At 43.3% G+C, this 20,635-nt stretch overlaps 1 protein-coding gene across 3 annotated transcripts in view; it reads left to right on the forward strand.

The window, feature by feature from the left end:
• The window catches only part of PARL (presenilin associated rhomboid like), a 92,211-nt gene extending 71,871 nt beyond the window's left edge, over positions 1-20,340 (forward strand). For all 3 annotated transcript variants that reach the window (XM_053706868.1, XM_053706867.1, XM_053706869.1), the window contains exon 11: positions 20,139-20,340. In XM_053706868.1, the coding sequence (XP_053562843.1) occupies positions 20,139-20,244 (106 nt within the window). In that variant the 3' untranslated portion in view covers positions 20,245-20,340. The remainder of the gene's footprint in view (positions 1-20,138) is intronic.
• The last annotated feature ends 295 nt before the right edge of the window (positions 20,341-20,635 follow it).

Genomic DNA, 20,635 nt, shown 5'->3' on the forward strand with positions numbered 1-20,635 from the left:
TCCTGAGTGTTGTGCCTTTTGTTACAGGCTGGCTCGCCTTCGTGTTTTACTCAGACACGTTTTTGAGATGTTTGGGGACCCTATCCTTCTCGGCTACGGGTCTCATCAGACTCCTACTTCGAATGGCTCTTCTCGTTAGACATGGGGGATGACGTAATCTCCTTTAAGTCTTGTTATCGAGATCCTGGTCCTGCGGGTCTTCTGTTCTTCTTGGGCGTTAACCTTCGGGTTGCCTGTCATTTTTAATTTTCTCCGGTTAGGATGAATTTTCTTTTTTCTGTTTCCTCCGGGAACTTCTCTGGGATCGATACTCGTTGTTTGCATCTGCGGAAGTTGTGCGGGACACGTTAGTCCCATGTTTGTTTTTTCTTCCTCTCTTAGGGCGGATTTAGCCTGCTTGGCAGTTATGACCCGGGGGTGCAGGCTGGTCCTGCTTGGGTTCAGATCTTCTGTCTTCACGTGGCGCCTATCTACCTAGCTGGTCAGGTTGGGGTGCCGAGTGCTCACAATATTATTTATGTTACAAGTTTCATCTAAGCATTCTCAAGAGGACTTGCGGGTCCTTGCGGCTCACGGGATTGTTTCAGTCCTTAAATAGCCGTCTCTCTGGTGACTGGGTTAGTGTATTCTGCTGCGTCACTCTCTGTTGCCTCGGGACCTAGAGTATTCTTTCCCACGTGGTGGGAAGGTTAGAGGGTTTAGCGCCTCTTTTCTGCCGGTCTGGGCGGTCTTGCCTTTAGGAAGCTTTGGAAATTGTCCTTATTGGACTTGTTCCTTTAGTGGTTCTCTACTTCATTGAGACCTTTTTGGACTTTGTCCGTTTCTCCTTGTGGATTGGGTCACCTTCTGGGGACTTGTATTCCCTTTGGGAGTTAATTGTTCCTTTTTCAGGACATTAGACAGTGGGGTCTTTTTGGGCTCCGGTTAGGGGTCCCTCCCCGGGGTTGGGAATGCTCTGCATCTCCTCGTCGGGTAGCTGGGGTCCTAGTGTCTTTTCGCTCATATGGTTTAGGTATTGCCATCCATGTGGCATTTACACCCATGTTTTACTGTCCTCTGACTTCAACTTTCTGTTTCAGATTCTTCGTCCTGTGATGAATGCGAATTGGCCCCATTGACGCAGGTCAGTCAGTTATGTTCTTTAGGCCGTCCTAGAGCGCCTTGTTCCTCGGGCTCTGGGATTCAAGGGACTGCTGAGCTATCTGCCTCTGGGGGCCCTGTCCTCCAGGAGGCGAGTTCCCTACCGCTCTCTTCTACTACTACTACACATGCGGGTAACCCAGGTTTTGTTTTTTCCTCCCCGGAGGTTGTGGCACGTTTTCGTTTTTACATACTTTTGGCGCTTGCTCGTCTACAAAGTCCAGATGTTTATTTCCGATTGTGCTCGTGCCCAAATGCCCCGGGTCTCTCGGCCATGAGCAGTTCCCTGCGGCGGTAACTGTTCCTGAGTGTTGTGCCTTTTGTTACAGGCTGGCTCGCCTTCGTGTTTTACTCAGACACGTTTTTGAGTTGTTTGGGGACCCTATCCTTCTCGGCTACAGGTCTCATCAGACTCCTACTTCAAATGGCTCTTCTCGTTAGACATGGGGGATGACGTAATCTCCCTTAAGTCTTGTTATCGAGATCCTGGTCCTGCGGGTCTTCTGTTCTTCTTGGGCGTTAACCTTCGGGTTGCCTGTCATTTTTAATTTTCTTTTTTCTGTTTCCTACGGGAACTTCTCTGGGATCGATACTTGTTGTTTGCATCTGCGGAAGTTGTGCGGGACACGTTAGTCCCATGTTTGTCTGTTTTTTCTTCCTCTCTTAGGGTGGATTTAGCCAGCTTGGCAGTTATGACCCGGGTGTGCAGGCTGGTCCTGCTTGGGTTCAGATCTTCTGTCTTGCGGCTTATTCAGACACGTGGCGCCTATCTACCTAGCTGGTCAGGTTGGGGTGCCGAGTGCTCACAATATTATTTATGTTACAAGTTTCATCTAAGCATTCTCAAGAGGACTTGCGGCTCACGGGATTGTTTCAGTCCTTAAATAGCCGTCTCTCTGGTGACTGGGTCAGTGTATTCTGCTGCGTCACTCTCTGTTGCCTCGGGACCTAGAGTATTCTTTCCCACGTGTTGGGAAGGTTAGAGGGTTTAGCGCCTCTTTTCTGCCGGTCTGGGCGGTCTTGCCTTTAGGAAGCTTTGGAAATTGTCCTTATTGGACTTGTTCCTTTAGTGGTTCTCTACTTCATTGAGACCTTTTTGGACTTTGTCCGTTTCTCCTTGTGGATTGGGTCACCTTCTGGGGACTTGTATTCCCTTTGGGAGTTAATTGTTCCTTTTTCAGGACATTAGACAGTGGGGTCTTTTTGGGCTCCGGTTAGGGGTCCCTCCCCGGGGTTGGGAATGCTCTGCATCTCCTCGTCGGGTAGCTGGGGTCCTAGTGTCTTTTCGCTCATATGGTTTAGGTATTGCCATCCATGTGGCATCCACACCCATGTTTTACTGTCCTCTGACTTCGTGTCTGAGGTGATGCGGAGACTTACTCTGTTTCGGGTGACTTGGCCTCACTGTTCCCCTTGTGCTGGATCTTGTGGTTAGCTGGACAGCTAGCTCTGCATACTAATGCTCTGTGGTTACTCTGCACGGTAGCACACCGAGAGTTGCAAGTTTGAACCCCGGCGAGGTCTACTCAGCCTTCCTCCTTTTCGAGGTTGATAAAATGAGCAGCGCCTTGAGTCCCATTAAGGGGGATAGTCGTGTTTTTAAAGCACAATCATGTTCATCTTGCTTGGATGCCTGTTAGCTCTTGCGTCCTTATATGGCCTTGGGAGGCCTTAGCTCTTTTGTAGTGTTGGGCTCCTACAAGGGGTGGTCTCTTCCCTTTGGGTCGGGACTTGCAAGGGCTTCTTGCTCTTGACATCCGGGTTATTCTGGATTTTTCCCTGGGAGGTCTGTTTTTGATATCAGACAAGGGATTATGTTCCTGGAAGATTGGTTAATCTAAACATTGGTGGGGCCCGGGCTTCTTGTCCTGATTCTTCCGGTTGTCGAGGGTTTTACTCGGCGTTCTCACTTTGTGGATCCCGCTGTGTGATGTTACCGGACTTTATGATACTAGGATTGGCCTGGGGGTTCCAGTTTCCAGGGTACTTGGGCTTAGCCCTTGTTCTGGCCGTTCTGTTTACAACGTGGCCAGATTTTCTGAGAGCCAGGGCTACTTGGGGGCTTGTCTGCTCAGGACGATATGGTCCCCTTGGGACAGCCAACTGACTCAACCGGATGGTGGGCTTTCCTGCCTAGCAAGCAGAAGGTTTGCAGTTGCTCAGCTGTCTCTCTTGCGCCTGGTAGGTGTGCTAGGACGATGGTGTTTTAAGTTGTTCTTTCCGTGTCGTCAGTGACGTGGCCTTGTGTTCTTGGTTCTTCCTACGACTTCATGTCTTATGTGCAGGTTTTTATCAATGCTTTCCTCTTCAGGGGACTCGTTGTCCTCCTTACGGAGGTGTGGTTCCTTTTTTAGGGGCCTCTCCTGTGTTCGGGAGGTTAGAACGAATGTTTTTATCCGGTTCGGGGATTGGTCTGCTCTTCCTTTCCATCTGGGGAGCTGCTGGCTCCGCATTGAAACTTAGTGGCTTTGCTAGATCTAATTGGGTCTAACGCCTGTTCGATGGTCTCTAGGTGAAGTGGCTGTGTCCATTCTTCCGCCCTCTTGGGGGCCGGTCTTGGGGTTCCTTTTGGTTCCCCTGCCTCAGATCTGCCGTTGCTTGGACTGTGTGTAGGATCTGAGATCTGTTCATCCTCAAGTCTTGGGGGAGCCAGTGGACCTTTTTTTAGGTTCTGTGCCTCTCCCCTGTTTGAAATCTGTGAGTAGGCCGGGCGGCCTGGATTGCCTGGAGTGTGCCCTCTGTCTTGGAGGTTGGGCAATCTGACATTTTGTTTGCCCGCTCTTCCTTACGGATAGTGTTCTCCGTGTCTTCCTACGGATGGCAGCGTGTTACTGGTCTCAGATGTTTTTCTTCTGAGTTTCCTACCAGTAAATTTTCCGTTGCGTTGGGACCGACTGCTGGGCGACGGTTCTCCTGTAGGAGTGTTGTCTCAGTGTATTTGCTTGCGGCCTCTACTTAGGTTCGGACTATCTGCGGGTCAGTGTTCGTGGGGCCTTTTCCTTCTAGTTTTTTTGCCCGGCTTTGACGAAGCAGGGTTTGGTTGGGTTGTGGTTTTCAGGCCTGGTGCCCTCAGAATAGGCCGCCCAATTACCCTCCCGTTCTCGCATTCATTGTCCTCTATAGCTTGGGTATTATTTTCCCAAAAGTAATGAATGCAGCTGTGGATTCTTTCCATTTATGAAGAAAAACATAAATTATGCTTACCTGATAATTTTCTTTTCTTCAGATGGAAAGAGTCCACAGTTTCCCATCCATATTTTTTTCTGTGGGGCGTCTCTCTTATTTTTATTCTTCTGGCACCTTTTCACCCTGGTATTGCTTCTACTGTTCCTTGTTCCTCTGCAGAATGACCGGGGGATGAGGGAAGTGGGGGAGGTATTTAAGACTTTGGCTGGGGTGTCTTTGCCTCCTCCTGGTGGCCAGGTTCTTATTTCCCAAAAGTAATGAATGCAGCTGTGGACTCTTTCCATCTGAAGAAAAGAAAATTATCAGGTAAACATAATTTTATGTTTTTTATACTACAGAACAATAATTACAGGCTGATGTATTGTAATTAAGAAATTTCATATTTTTGTATTATTTAGATTTTAGTTTAGAGAATCATTTTATTTCTTCATTGTTGCTCTGAGCATTTTTTTTTCTTTTTGATAAACCCTGTGTTTCATGGCAGAACATTCTGTGTTCTGAGATGTCATCCCAGGAAATGCAACATGTCTGCAAAAAGGACGTGTCTCTTGCAAAAGCTGTTCAACATCAGGCTGCACTGTGTAAGTTTTCTTTAACACATTGCAGCCAGAGGGAAAAGCTGTTTGTAGAGAACAGTCAAATACGGAGCAGCACTGCAAAGCGGCAGTGCATTGATTAATAACTGTCTCTCAGGGAATTTATCAAAGAGTCCTTTGAAAATTCAATTCACCCTGTACTATATTGAAAACTCATTATTAACACATTATTTGATTTTGAAAATATACACTCATTTCAAATCTATTGACTGCAACACATTCCCAAAAAGTTGGGACGGGGCAATTTAGGACTAATAGCGGTGTGACAAGTTGAAATAAGAAGGTGATGTGAAACAGATGAGGTAATCATATTTATATAAGGAGCCTCCAAAAAATGCCTAGTCCTTGAAGATCAAGGATGGGTCGAGGCTCGACAATCTACCACAGATGAGTCAGCGAATAATCCAACACTTTGAGAAACACATTCCCCAAAGACAAATCAGTAGGATTTGGGGCATTTCACCTTCTAAAGTGCACAATATAATTAAAAGATTCAAGGAATCTGATCAAATCTCGGTGTGTAAAGGACAATGCCAAAAACCACTTCTGAATGCGCGAGATCTCTGATCCCTCAGACGTCACTGTCTCAAAAACATTCATGAGTCTGTAATGGATATGTGCTCGGGAATACTTTGGTAAACCTTTGTCAATCAACACCATTCACCACTGCATCCACGGTTGCAAGTTAAGGCTTTACTATGCAAAGCAGAAGCCATACATCAACACTGTCCAGAAGCGCCGCCGCCTTCTCTGGGCTCGGTCTCATCTGAGATGGACAGTAGCACAGTGAAATCGTGTTTTGTGTCCGACATTTGAAATAGTTTTTGGAAAAAACAGCTGTCATGTTCTCCAGGCCTAAGAGAAATAGGACCATCCAAGCTGTTATCAACGTCATTCCAAAAGCCAGCATCTGTGAGGACACCATTAATGCAGAAAGATATGTATACATTTTGAAACAACATATGCTGCCATCCAGACGTAGTCTTTTCCAGCAACATCCCTGCATTTTCCAGCAGGACAACGCCAAACCGCATTCTGCACGGATTACAATCACATGGTTGTATAAGCAGAGAGTGCGGGTGCTAGCATGGCTTGCTGCAGTCGTAACTAGAATGTGTGGCGCATTATGAAGCACAAAATAAGGCAACAAAGGCCCCGTACAGTTGTGCAGCTGAAACGTAATGGATGAATGGGGGGAAATTCTGCTTGCTAAACTTAACCAACTGATGTCTTCAGTGTCAAAATGTTTAATAAGTGTTATTAAAAGAAAAGGTGATGTTACACAGTGGTAAACAGTCGACTGTCCCGACGTTTTTGGAACGTGTTGCAGTCATCAGATTTGAAATGAGTGAATATTTTCAAAAATACATTAAATTCACAAAGTAAAACATCAAATAATGTGTTAATAATGTGTTTTCAATATAGTACTGGGTGAACTGAATTTTTATATGAATCTTTTTGTTTGTTTTTTTGCATTTTGCATACTGTCCCAACTTTTTCGGAATTGGGATTGTATATTATGCAATGTTAGCCCAAGAGCAAAGGAAACTTATTTATTTGAGACATTCTAAAAATGTAACACAATTTATTTCTTCTACAAGATATGACGAGTCCACGGATTTCATCCTTGTGGGATATTATCCTCCTGCTAACAGGAAGTGGCAAAGAGCACCACAGCAGAGCTGTATATATAGCTCCTCCCTTCCCTCCACCCCCAGTCATTCTCTTTGCCTGTGTTATACTAGGAAGAGGTAAAGTGAGGTGTTAGTTTTAGTTTCTTCAATCAAGAAGTTTTTTATTTTAAATGGTACCGGTGAGTACTATTTTCCTCAGGGGGATATGGAAGAAGATTTCTGCCCTGAGGTTGATGATCTTAGCAGATGTAACTAAGATCCATGTTGGTTCCCACAGAGCTTCTGAAGGTAATACAGGAGACATCTTCTGTGTGTAGAACGGTTTCATGCTACATTGAGGTATGTGCAGCCCTTTATTTCTGAAGAGACTTGGTATATCTGAACTGGCTGACATTTATTTCCTTGCAAGGGAAGGGGTAAGCAGTAGACCTGTAAAACAAAGGGGTATTACTGAGAAACCTATGCTTAACTTATTTTATTGACATATTGGGCCAAGCATTATAATGGGCTTAACAGCATTATAAGGAGACACTGGGAGAGGCAGGAATATGCTTAACGGTTTTTATTGGAAAATACAGGATTTGCATATAAACAGTTTGGCCATATTTTGAATGTACTTAGGGGTTAAATTAAATCCACATGGCTTATACTCTAAACCGCTTCACCATGCGGTTGTTCAGGCCTATACGATCATCGGACATGATGGACGGGGCTTATTTTCATGCGCTCAGACGCGCACTTCACTCTGGCTGAGAAGGCAGCAGGCATTAGCTCTGGTTGAGCCTTGACTGGTATTCTATTATCCGGATCTTTGTCGAGTCATTTCTAAGTACCCTGGGGGCAGGTAGGCGCCACAGCAGAGCTGTGGCGAGGTGCAGGGGTTACATTTTTCAAATTTAACTTATTTGTGACTATAAATGCCTTGTAGAGGTTAATTCTCCCCTTACTCTTGGGGTGCAATAATTTTTGGAGCCTTTGATTAGGTGTAGTTAATTTGAAATAGTAATTTAACGTTTTGTAGCAGTTTTGGAAAATGTGTGCGCTTTTTTATTACTTAAAGGCGCAGTACACGTTTCTCAAACAATTGTTTAAATCAATAAATAAAGTGTTTAACGACTATTGTGGTTATTACAATAGCAACTTCCACTGCACACGGTAACAGGCATTACCAAACCATGAAACGGTAAATAAGAGACAAAGGCTCAAAAAGGTGAAATAAAAAGTCTGTATTCTGTAACTCTGTTAGGCAAAAGTGGTTACAACAGGCAATGCAGCAGGTCAAACGCGTTTCAAATGTTCATATATTAAACTTCCTCAGTGACCATCACTGAGGAAGGTGGTGGATCGTTTTAACCACTTGCATCGGATTGACAGAAGAACCTAGGAGTCATCATCGGGACGTCAGGACTTACTCAAGAGGGGAGCAACCTTACGTGAAGCGCGAGCCAAGGCCACACACAGAGCGGATGTCTGAGCGCTCCCACGCTGTTGCTGTTATTGTGGTTATTACTAGTCTGTTCAACATGTCTGACATTGGGGAATCTCATTGTTCTATGTGTTTAAAAGCCATTGTGTACCTCTTGTACTGAAAGGGCCTTACATTGTAAAAAGCATATTTTAGGTCAAGAAAGTGTGCCTAAGGATGATTCTCAATCTGAAGAGAACCAGGATATGCCATCTAATTCTCCCCAAGTGTCGCAACCTTTAACGCCCACACAAGCGATGCCAAGTACCTCTAGTGCGTCTAATTCTTTTACTCTGCAGGAGATGGCTGCAGTTATGTCAACTACCCTTACAGAGGTATTATCTAAATTACCAGTGTTACAGGGTAAATGCAGTAGGTCAGGGATTAATGTGAATACTGAATCCTCTGATGCTTTATTGGCTATTTCCGATGTACCCTCACAGTGCTCTGAGTTGGGGGTCAGGGAATTGCTGTCTGAGGGGGAACCTTCAGACTCAGGAAATGTGTTACCTCAGACAGATTCGGACGTCATGTCCTTTAAATTTAAGCTTGAACACCTCCGCCTGTTACTTCGGGAGGTTTTAGCGACTCTGGATGATTGTGACCCTATTGTGATACTACCAGAGAAATTGTGTAAGATGGACAAATATTTAGACGTACCTACTTACACTGATGTTTTTCCGGTTCCTTAAAGAATTTCGGAAATTGTAAAAAAGGAATGGGATAGACCAGACATACCGTTCTCTCCCCCTCCCAATTTTAAGAAAATGTTTCCCATATCAGATGCCATTCGGGATTCTTGGCAAACAGTCCCTAAGGTGGAGGGAGCTATATCTACCCTGGCTAAGCGTACAACTATACCTATTGAGGACAGTTGTGCTTTCAAGGACCCTATGGATAAAAAGTTAGAGGGTCTTCTAAAGAAATTATTTATTCATCAGGGTTTTCTTTTACAACCTACGGCTTGCATTGTTCCAGTTACTACTGCAGCAGCTTTTTGGTTTGAGGCTCTAGAAGAGTCTCTAAAGGTTGAGTCTCCATTAGATGACATTTTGGATAGAATTAAGGCTCTCAAGCTAGCTAATTCTTTTATTACAGATGCCGCTTTTCAAATTGCTAAATTAGCGGCGAAAAATGCAGGATTTGCCATTTTAGCGCGTAGAGAGTTATGACTCAAATCTTGGTCTGCTAATGTGTCATCAAAATCTAAGCTTTTAGCTATTCCTTTTAAGGGTAAGACCCTATTCGGACCTGAATTGAAGGAAATTATTTCTGACATTACTGGAGGTAAAGGCCATGCCCTACCTCAGGATAAGTCGATTAAGATGAGGGGTAAACAAAATAATTTTCGTTCCTTTCAAAACTTTAAAGGAGGATCCTCTGCTTCCTCTACGAAGCAGGAAGGGAATTTTGCTCAATACAAGTCAGTCTGGAGACCTAACCAGGCTTGGAATAAAGGTAAACAATCCAAGAAGCCCGCTGCTGCTACAAAGACAGCATGAAGGGGTGGCCCCCGATCTGGGACTGGATCTAGTAGGGGCAGACTTTCTTTCTTTGCTCAGGCTTGGGCAAGAGATGTTCAGGACCTCTGGGCACTGGAAATCGTGACCCACGGGTATCAACTGGAATTTTTCTCCCAAGAGGGGAGGTTTAATCTTTCACGATTGTCTGTAGACCAGATAAAAAGAGAGGCGTTCTTACGCTGTCTAAAAGACCTCTCTACCATTGGAGTAATTTGCCCCGTTCCAAAACTGGAACAGGAGCAGGGGTTTTACTCAAATCCTTCCGTGGTTCCCAAAAAAGAGGGAACTTTCAGACCCATTTTAGATCTCAAGTGTCTAAACAAGTTTCTCAGAGTTCCATCATTCAAGATGGAGACTATACGAACAATATTACCTATGATCCAGGAGGGTCAACCGTGGATTTGAAGGATGCTTACCTTCATATTCCTATTCACAAGGATCATCATCATTTCCTAATGTTTGCCTTTCTGGACAAACATTATCAGTTCGTGGCTCTTCCTTTCGGGTTGGCCACAGCACCCAGGATCTTCACAAAAGTTCTAGGGTCCCTTCTGGCGGTTCTCAGACCGTGGGGCATAGCTGTGGCGCCTTATCTGGACGATATTCTGATCCAGGCGTCGACTTATCAGCTGGCAAAATCTCATACGGACACAGTGTTGTCTTTTCTGAGAACTCACGGCTGGAAGGTGAACATAGAGAAGAGTTCACTAGTTCCACAGACAAGGGTTCCCTTCTTGGTAGACATGAAAATATTTCTGACGGAGGTCAGAAAATCAAAGATTCTAAATACTTGCCGAGCACTTCAGTCCTTTTCTCGGCCATCAGTGGGTCATTGTATGGAGGTCATTGGATTAATGGTAGCGGCAATGGACATCATTCCATTTGCTCGGTTTCATCTCAGACCACTGCAGCTGTGCATGCTCAGACAGTGGAATGGGGACTATGCGAATTTATCTCCTCAGATAAATCTGGATCAAGAGACCAGAGACTCTCTTCTTTGGTGGTTGTCCCTGGATCATCTGTCCCAGGGGACTTGTTTCCGCAGACCCTTGTGGGTGATGGTGACAACGGGCGCCTTCCTACTGGGTTGGGGTGCAGTCTGGAATTCCCTGAAGGCTCAGGGTGTTTGGACTCAGGTGGAGTCTCTACTTCCAATCAATATTCTGGAACTGAGAGCCATATTCAATACACTTCAGGCGTGGCCTCAGTTGGCTTCGGCCAAATTCATCAGAATCTAGTCAGACAATATCACGACTGTGGCGTATATCAATCAGGGGGGAACAAGGAGTTCCTTAGCGATGATAGAAGTATCAAAGATAATCCGATGGGCGGAGGCCCACTCTTGCTATCTATCAGCAATCTACATCCCAGGAGTAGAAAACTGGGAAGCGGATTTTCTAAGTTGTCAGACTTTTCATCCGGGGGAGTGGGAACTCCACCCGGAGGTGTTTGCCTCATTGACTCGTCAATTGGGCAGACCGGAATTAGACCTGACGGCATCTCGTCAGAATGCCAAGCTTCCACGTTACGGATCCAGGTCGAGGCATCCTCAGGCCGAACTGATAGATTCCCTGGCAGTACCTTGGTCGTTCAGCCTAGCTGTGTTTCCACCCCTTCCACGCGTGATTGCTCGGATCAAACAGGAGAGAGCTTCAGTAATCTTGATAGCCTAGCTGTGTTTCCACCCCTTCCACGCGTGATTGCTCGGATCAAACAGGAGAGAGCTTCAGTAATCTTGATAGCGCCTGCGTGGCCACGCAGGACTTGGTATGCGGATCTAGTGGACATGTCCTCTCTGCCACCGTGGAAACTTCCTTTGAGACAGGACCTGCTCATTCAAGGTCTTTTCCTGCATCCAAATCTAGATTCTCTGCAGCTGACTGCTTGGAGATTGAACACTTACTTTTATCTAAGCGAGGATTCTCTGATTCGGTCATCGATACTTTGATACAGGCTCGAAAGCCTGTCACTAGAAAAATCTATCATAAGATATGGCGTAAATATCTTTATTGGTGTGAATCCAAGGGTTACTCATGGAGTACAGTTAGGATTCCCAGGATTCTGTCTTTTCTCCAAGAAGGATTGGAGAAAGGGTTATCAGCAAGTTCTTTAAAGGGACAAATTTCTGCTTTATCAATTTTGCTACACAAACGTTTGGCAGATGTGCCAGATGTTCAGTCCTTTTGTCAGGCTCTAACTAGAATTAAGCCTGTATTTAGACCAATTCCTCCTCCCTGGAGTTTGAATTTAGTTTTGCGAGTTCTTCAAGGGGTCCCGTTTGAACCCATGCATTCCATAGATATTAAATTGTTATCTTGGAAATTTTTGTTTTTAGTTGCTATTTCTTTTGCTCGAAGAGATTCTGAGCTTTCAGCGTTACAATGTGATTCGCCTTATCTTATATTTCATTCTGATAAGGTGGTTTTACGTACCAAACCTGGATTTCTTCCTAAGGTTGTTTCAAACAAGAATATTAATCAGGAAATTGTTGTTCCTTCCTTGTGTCCTAATCCTTCTTCTAAGAAGGAGCGTCTATTACATAACCTGGACGTGGTCCGTGCCTTGAAGTTTTACTTACAGGCGACTAAGGATTTCCGTCAATCATCTTCATTATTCATTGTTTATTCTGGAAAGCGTAGGGGTCAGAAAGCTATGGCTACCTCTTTCTTTTTGGCTGAGGAGTATCATCCGCCTGGCATATGAGAATGCTGGACAGCAGCCTCCTGAAAGAATTACGGCTCATTCTACTAGGGCTGTGGCTTCCACATGGGCCTTTAAAAACTATGCTTCTGTTGAACAGATTTGTAAGGCTGCAACTTGGTCGTCCCTTCATACTTTTTCCAAATTTTACAAATTTGATACTTTTGCTTCTTCTGAGGCTGTTTTTGGAAGAAAAGTTCTTCAAGCAGTGGTGCCTTCCGTTTAGGTCTCTGTCTTGTCCCTCCCTTTCATCCGTGTCCTGTAGCTTTGGTATTGTATCCCACAAGTAGGGATGAAATCCGTGGACTCGTCGTATCTTGTAGAAGAAAAGGAAATTTATGCTTACCTGATAAATTGATTTCTTCTACGATACGAGTCCACGGCCCTCCCTGTCATTTTAAGACAGATTATATTTTATTTTATTTTTTACAACTTCAGTCACCTCTGCACCTTTTAGCTTTTCCTTTCTCTTCCTAAAACCTTCGGTCGAATGACTGGGGGTGGAGGGAAGGGAGGAGCTATATATACAGCTCTGCTGTGGTGCTCTTTGCCACTTCCTGTTAGCAGGAGGATAATATCCCACAAGTAAGGATGAAATCCGTGGACTCGGCGTATCGTAGTAGAAATCAATTTATCAAGTAAGCATAAATTTCCTTTTTTCTCTCTGCAGCTATTTTTCAATGCAGTTTTCAACTGCTGCAAACTATTTTAAAACTTTAAAAATTGCTTAATTCTTCAGTTGATTGACACATTTTGCGATTGAACTAGTGCTTTAGTGTGACTGCTTATTTAAAATTTAATTTAAAAATGAAAAAATGGTCTCCCTATGTGACTTGGCTTACCAGCTGTAACCTAATTTTCTGAATATGTCAAGGTGCATGAAATGGATCATGCATTTTAACCCTATTGGTTAATATATAGGGCCAGATTACGGGTGAAGCGGGATTTATTGCTCGCGCTCTAACTTAGCTAGAAGTAAGCTTTTTGCACACGTTTGGTAGTGTTTGTATTAAAAGATTAAAGTAAAAAGTTTTTGCTTGCGCGCTAACCCAATGCGAGCAAAAAGCCGAAATTTGAATATCACAATCACGTTAACTTATTCTCCTGTAATAGTCAATGAAGCAAAAATGAAGTGGGAAAAAACAGACTCCCTACTTTTGCCCAAACCTAATCGTATATTCTCAAGTGTGCTAACCCAACATGAAAATATTAATATTTCAAATTGCGATGTTCTTCACAGAATGTTCTATATATTCATAAATACATATTTCTACATTTATCTAAAGGTATTTTGGTTTTATATATATATATATATATATATATATATATATATATAAATTTAATAATACTTAGAACATATTCTGCTATGTGCAGAACATTGGAATGTGAAATATTTACAGTAAATACACAATATAACATTTTATTAAATATGAATATTGTATAAATATGATTTTTCATGTTTTCATCTACTTGACTGCAGTGGTCTCCAATGCACTTACTGTACATATATGTCTGTATATGTATACATATGTATTTGTGTTTATCTGTATATACATCTGTAAATACATATATACACATATGAACATAAATATGATGTATCTCTGTTAAAGCCCTTTGCCTGCCTTTTTTTCTAACTTCTGAGACCTCATTACTTTGAGCCCTTATAACTTTATTGTGCACTATTTCTTTTTTTTTTAAATAATTTTTATTGGTGGTGTTATGAGTGTAACCAATTTTAAATGTATTTCTTCTGTTATGTGTGATCAGTCCACGGGTCATCATTACTTCTGGGATATAACTCCTCCCCAACAGGAAATGCAAGAGGATTCACCCAGCAGAGCTGCATATAGCTCCTCCCCTCTACGTCACTCCCAGTCATTCTCTTGCACCCAACGACTAGATAGGATGTGTAAGAGGACTATGGTGATTATTCTTAGTTTTTATGACTTCAATCAAAAGTTTGTTATTTTACAATGACACCGGAGTGTGTTATTGCCTCTCTGGCAGAGTTTGAAGAAGAATCTACCAGAGTTTTACTATGATTTTAGCCGGAGTAGTTAAGATCATATTGCTGTTCTCGGCCATCTGAGGAGAGGTAAAAACTTCAGATCAGGGGACAGCGGGCAGATGAATCTGCATAGAGGTATGTAGCAGTTTTTATTTTCTGACAATGGAATTGATGAGAAAATCCTGCCATACCGATATAATGTCATGTATGTATACTTTGCACTTCAGTATTCTGGGAATGGTACTTCACTGGAATTACTCTGTAAAAAGTACATAAGAATTTTTTTATATGTATTGATTATGTTAAACGTTTTTGCTGGAATGTAGAATCGTTTACATTTAGTGAGGTACTGAGTGAATAAATGTTTGGGCTATTTTTCCACTTGGCAGTTGCTTATTCTAATTATGACAGTTTCGTTTCTCCCTCACTGCTGTGTGTGAGGGGGAGGGGCCGTTTTTGGCGCTCTTTGCTACGCATCAAAATTTCCAGTCAGTTGCTCATTGTATTTCCTGCATGATCCGGTTCATCTCTACAGAACTCAGGGGTCTTCAAAACTTCTTTTGAGGGAGGTAGATTCTCTCAGCAGAGCTGTGAGAATTATATATTGACTGTGATAAAAAACGTTACTCTGTAATTTAATTAATTTTGCTTTGCTAATGGGAAACCTTTGCTAAAGTTGTGTTGTTTACAAGGATTGATGCTATAACTGTTTTTCAGTTTATTATTTCAACTGTCATTAATCGTTTAGTGTTTCTTTGAGGCACAGTACGTTTTTATTAAATAAAATTGTAGCCAAGTTGCAAGTTTATTTGCTAGTGTGTTGAACATGTCTGATTCAGAGGAAGATACCTGTGTCATTTGTTCCAATGCCAAGGTGGAGCCCAATAGAAATTTATGTACTAACTGTATTGATGCTACTTTAAATAAAAGCCAATCTGTACAAATTGAACAAATTTCACCTAACAGCGAGGGGAGAGTTATGCCGACTAACTCGCCTCACGTGTCAGTACCTGCATCTCCCGCTCGGGAGGTGCGTGATATTGTGGCGCCCAGTACATCTGGGCGGCCATTACAGATAACATTACAAGATATGGCTACTGTTATGACTGAAGTTTTGGCTAAATTACCAGAACTAAGAGGCAAGCGTGATCACTCTGGGGTGAGAACAGAGTGCGCTGATAATACTAGGGCCATGTCTGATACTGCGTCACAGCTTGCAGAGCATGAGGACGGAGAGCTTCATTCTGTGGGTGACGGTTCTGATCCAAACAGATTGGATTCAGATATTTCAAATTTTAAATTTAAATTGGAGAACCTCCGTGTATTACTAGGGGAGGTTTTAGCGGCTCTGAATGATTGTAACACAGTTGCAATACCAGAGAAAATGTGTAGGTTGGATAAATATTTTGCGGTACCGGCGAGTACTGATGTTTTTCCTATACCTAAGAGACTTACTGAAATTGTTACTAAGGAGTGGGATAGACCCGGTGTGCCGTTCTCACCCCCTCCAATATTTAGAAAAATGTTTCCAATAGACGCCACCACACGGGACTTATGGCAAACGGTCCCTAAGGTGGAGGGAGCAGTTTCTACCTTAGCTAAGCGTACCACTATCCCGGTTGAGGATAGCTGTGCTTTTTCAGATCCAATGGATAAAAAACTAGAGGGTTACCTTAAGAAAATGTTTGTTCAACAAGGTTTTATATTGCAACCCCTTGCATGCATCGCGCCGGTCACGGCTGCTGCAGCATTCTGGATTGAATCTCTGGAAGAGAACATTAGTTCAGCTACGCTGGACGAGATTACGGACAGGTTTAGAGTCCTTAAACTAGCTAATTCTTTCATTTCGGAAGCCGTAGTACATTTAACCAAACTTACGGCTAAGAATTCAGGATTCGCCATTCAGGCACGCAGAGCACTGTGGCTAAAATCCTGGTCAGCTGATGTTACTTCTAAATCTAAATTGCTTAATATACCTTTCAAGGGGCAGACCTTATTCGGGCCCGGGTTGAAGGAGATTATCGCTGACATTACAGGAGGTAAAGGCCATGCCCTGCCTCAGGACAAAGCCAAAGCTAAGACTAGACAGTCTAATTTTCGTTCCTTTCGTAATTTCAAAGCAGGAGCAGCATCAACTTCCTCTGCACCAAAACAGGAAAGAGCTGTTGCTCGTTACAGACAAGGCTGGAGACCTAATCAGTCCTGGAACAAGGGCAAGCAGGCCAGGAAACCTGCTGCTGCCCCTAAGACAGCATGAATCGAGGGCCCCCGATCCGGGACCGGATCTGGTGGGGGGCAGACTTTCTCTCTTCGCCCAGGCTTGGGCAAGAGATGTTCAGGATCCCTGGGCGCTAGAGATCATATCTCAGGGATACCTTCTGGACTTCAAATTCTCTCCCCCAAGAGGGAGATTTCATCTGTCAAGGTTGTCAACAAACCAAATAAAGAAAGAGGCGTTTCTACGCTGCGTACAAGATCTTTTATTAATGGGAGTGATCCATCCGGTTCCGCGGTCGGAACAAGGACAAGGGTTTTACTCAAATCTGTTTGTAGTTCCCAAAAAAGAGGGAACTTTCAGGCCAATCTTGGATTTAAAGATCCTAAACAAATTCCTAAGAGTTCCATCGTTCAAAATGGAAACTATTCGGACAATTTTACCCATGATCCAAAAAGGTCAGTACATGACCACAGTGGATTTAAAGGATGCTTACCTTCACATACCGATTCACAAGGATCATTACCGGTATCTAAGGTTTGCCTTTCTAGACAGGCATTACCAATTTGTAGCTCTTCCATTCGGATTGGCTACGGCTCCAAGAATCTTCACAAAGGTTCTGGGTACTCTTCTAGCGGTCCTAAGACCGCGAGGAATTTCGGTAGCTCCATACCTGGACGACATTCTGATACAAGCTCCAAGCTTTCAAACTGCCAAGTCTCATACAGAGTTAGTACTGGCATTTCTAAGGTCGCATGGATGGAAGGTGAACGAAAAGAAGAGTTCTCTCTTTCCACTCACAAGAGTTCCCTTCTTGGGGACTCTGATAGATTCTGTAGAAATGAAGATTTACCTGACAGAAGACAGGTTAACAAAGCTTCAAAATGTATGCCGTGTCCTTCATTCCATTCAACACCCGTCAGTAGCTCAATGCATGGAGGTGATCGGCTTAATGGTAGCGGCAATGGACATAGTACCTTTTGCTCGCCTACATCTCAGACCTCTGCAATTGTGCATGCTAAGACAGTGGAATGGGGATTACTCAGATTTGTCCCCTACTCTGAATCTGGATCAAGAGACCAGAAATTCTCTTCTATGGTGGCTTTATCGTCCACATCTATCCAGGGGGATGCCATTCAGCAGGCCAGACTGGACAATTGTAACAACAGACGCCAGCCTACTAGGTTGGGGCGCTGTCTGGAATTCTCTGAAGGCTCAGGGTTTATGGAATCAGGAGGAGAGCCTCCTTCCAATAAACATTCTGGAATTGAGAGCAGTTATCAATGCCCTTCTGGCTTGGCCCCAGTTAACAACTCGGGGGTTCATCAGGTTTCAGTCGGACAACATCACGACTGTAGCTTACATCAACCATCAGGGAGGGACAAGGAGCTCCCTAGCAATGATGGAAGTATCAAAGATAATTCGCTGGGCAGAGTCTCACTCTTGCCACCTGTCAGCAATCCACATCCCGGGAGTGGAGAACTGGGAGGCGGATTTCTTGAGTCGTCAGACTTTTCATCCGGGGGAGTGGGAACTTCATCCGGAGGTCTTTGCCCAAATACTTCGACGTTGGGGCAAACCAGAGATAGATCTCATGGCGTCTCGTCAGAACGCCAAACTTCCTCGCTACGGGTCCAGATCCAGGGATCCGGGAGCGGTTCTGATAGATGCTTTGACAGCACCTTGGACCTTCGGGATGGCTTATGTGTTTCCACCCTTCCCGATGCTTCCTCGATTGATTGCCAGAATCAAACAGGAGAGAGCATCAGTGATTCTAATAGCGCCTGCATGGCCACGCAGGACTTGGTATGCAGATCTAGTGGACATGTCATCCTGTCCACCTTGGTCTCTACCTCTTAAACAGGACCTTCTGATTCAGGGTCCATTCAAACATCAAAATCTAACTTCTCTGAAGCTGACTGCTTGGAAATTGAACGTTTGATTTTATCAAAACGTGGTTTTTCTGAGTCGGTTATTGATACCCTGATACAGGCTAGGAAGCCTGTTACCAGAGGGATTTACCATAAGATATGGCGTAAATACCTATCCTGGTGCGAATCCAAAGGTTACTCTTGGAGTAAGGTTAGGATTCCTAGGATATTGTCCTTTCTACAAGAAGGTTTAGAAAAGGGTTTATCGGCTAGTTCATTAAAGGGACAGATCTCAGCTCTGTCCATTTTGTTGCACAAGCGTCTGTCAGAAATTCCAGACGTCCAGGCTTTTTGTCAAGCTTTAGCTAGGATCAAGCCTGTGTTTAAAACTGTTGCTCCGCCATGGAGTTTAAACCTGGTTCTTAACGTTTTACAAGGAGTTCCGTTTGAACCCCTTCATTCCATTGATATAAAGTTGTTATCTTGGAAAGTTCTATTTTTAACGGCTATTTCTTCGGCTCGGAGAGTCTCTGAGTTATCAGCCCTACATTGTGATTCTCCTTATTTGATTTTTCATTCAGATAAGGTAGTTCTGCGTACAAAACCTGGGTTCTTACCTAAGGTAGTCACTAACAGGAACATCAATCAGGAGATCGTTGTTCCTTCTTTGTGCCCGAATCCTTCTTCAAAGAAGGAACGTCTTCTGCACAATCTGGATGTAGTTCGTGCCCTCAAGTTCTATTTGCAGGCAACTAAGGAATTTCGACAAACGTCTTCCCTGTTTGTCGTGTACTCTGGTCAGAGGAGAGGTCAAAAGGCTTCGGCTACCTCTCTTTCCTTCTGGCTTCGTAGCATAATTCGTTTAGCCTATGAGACTGCTGGACAGCAGCCTCCTGAAAGAATTACAGCTCATTCTACTAGAGCTGTGGCTTCCACTTGGGCCTTTAAGAATGAGGCCTCTGTTGAACAGATTTGCAAGGCTGCAACTTGGTCTTCGCTCCATACTTTTTCAAAATTTTACAAATTTGACACTTTTGCTTCTTCGGAGGCTATTTTTGGGAGAAAGGTTCTTCAGGCAGTGGTTCCTTCTGTATAATGAGCCTGCCTAGCCCTCCCGTCATCCGTGTACTTTTGCTTTGGTATTGGTATCCCAGAAGTAATGATGACCCGTGGACTGATCACACATAACAGAAGAAAACATAATTTATGCTTACCTGATAAATTCCTTTCTGCTGTTGTGTGATCAGTCCACGGCCCGCCCTGTTTTTTAAGGCAGGTAAATATTTTTTAAATTATACTACAGTCACCACTTCACCCTTGGTTTCTCCTTTCTCGTTGGTCCTTGGTCGAATGACTGGGAGTGACGTAGAGGGGAGGAGCTATATGCAGCTCTGCTGGGTGAATCCTCTTGCATTTCCTGTTGGGGAGGAGTTATATCCCAGAAGTAATGATGACCCGTGGACTGATCACACAACAGAAGAAAGGAATTTATCAGGTAAGCATAAATTATGTTTTTTTATGTGTTTTGTGAAACTTTTTTTTGGTTCGCCAAACAGATAACCAGTACTCTTAGGTCGCTCTATCTCAATGCACGTTACATTAAATTGCAATCACATTTACTTTTAACTTGTAATGCGAGCACTACATCCGGTGTGCGCAAAACAGCCGTGATAAACCCAATATCGCTCGCGTTTAACTGTTAGCGCCCCACTATATAATCTGGCCTATATTAAGAAAAAGAAATTGGCTTAAAACAGAATATAACATTTTATGTTAATATTTTCCCTTTTTTATTTACAGTTTGTACGCATTATACGGTCATGAAATTATCTGGAAGAACAGGGAGCCACTGGTAAAAATATGGCATGAATTTCGGAAAGGACCACCAAGGAGTGGAGCAGCATGATATGTAAAACTTCACCATAAAGAAAAGTGTATATGATTTGCAGTGCTGTGCGCCAGAATGATATAAGTTTTAAGTAATAAAACCAATTAAATATTTCTCCCCCCTATGTGTGTATTTTTTTAATTATAAATTGGAATTAAAAATGTGTGGTTAAAGAAATAATAAAAAATGTGTGTTAAAGGGATAGTTTAGTCAAAATTAAACTTTCATGTTTAAGATAGAGCATTCAATTTTAAGCAACTTTCTAATTTACTCCTATTAAGTTATCTTCATTGTCTTATCTTTATTTCAAAAAGCAAGAATGTAAAGCTTAGGAGTGGGCCCATTTTTTGTTCAGCACCTGGGTAGCACTTTCTGATTGGTGTCTAAATGTAGCCACCAATCAACAAGC

This window comes from Bombina bombina, chromosome 3 (assembly GCF_027579735.1).
Source record: "Bombina bombina isolate aBomBom1 chromosome 3, aBomBom1.pri, whole genome shotgun sequence".
Classification (NCBI taxonomy): domain Eukaryota; kingdom Metazoa; phylum Chordata; class Amphibia; order Anura; family Bombinatoridae; genus Bombina; species Bombina bombina.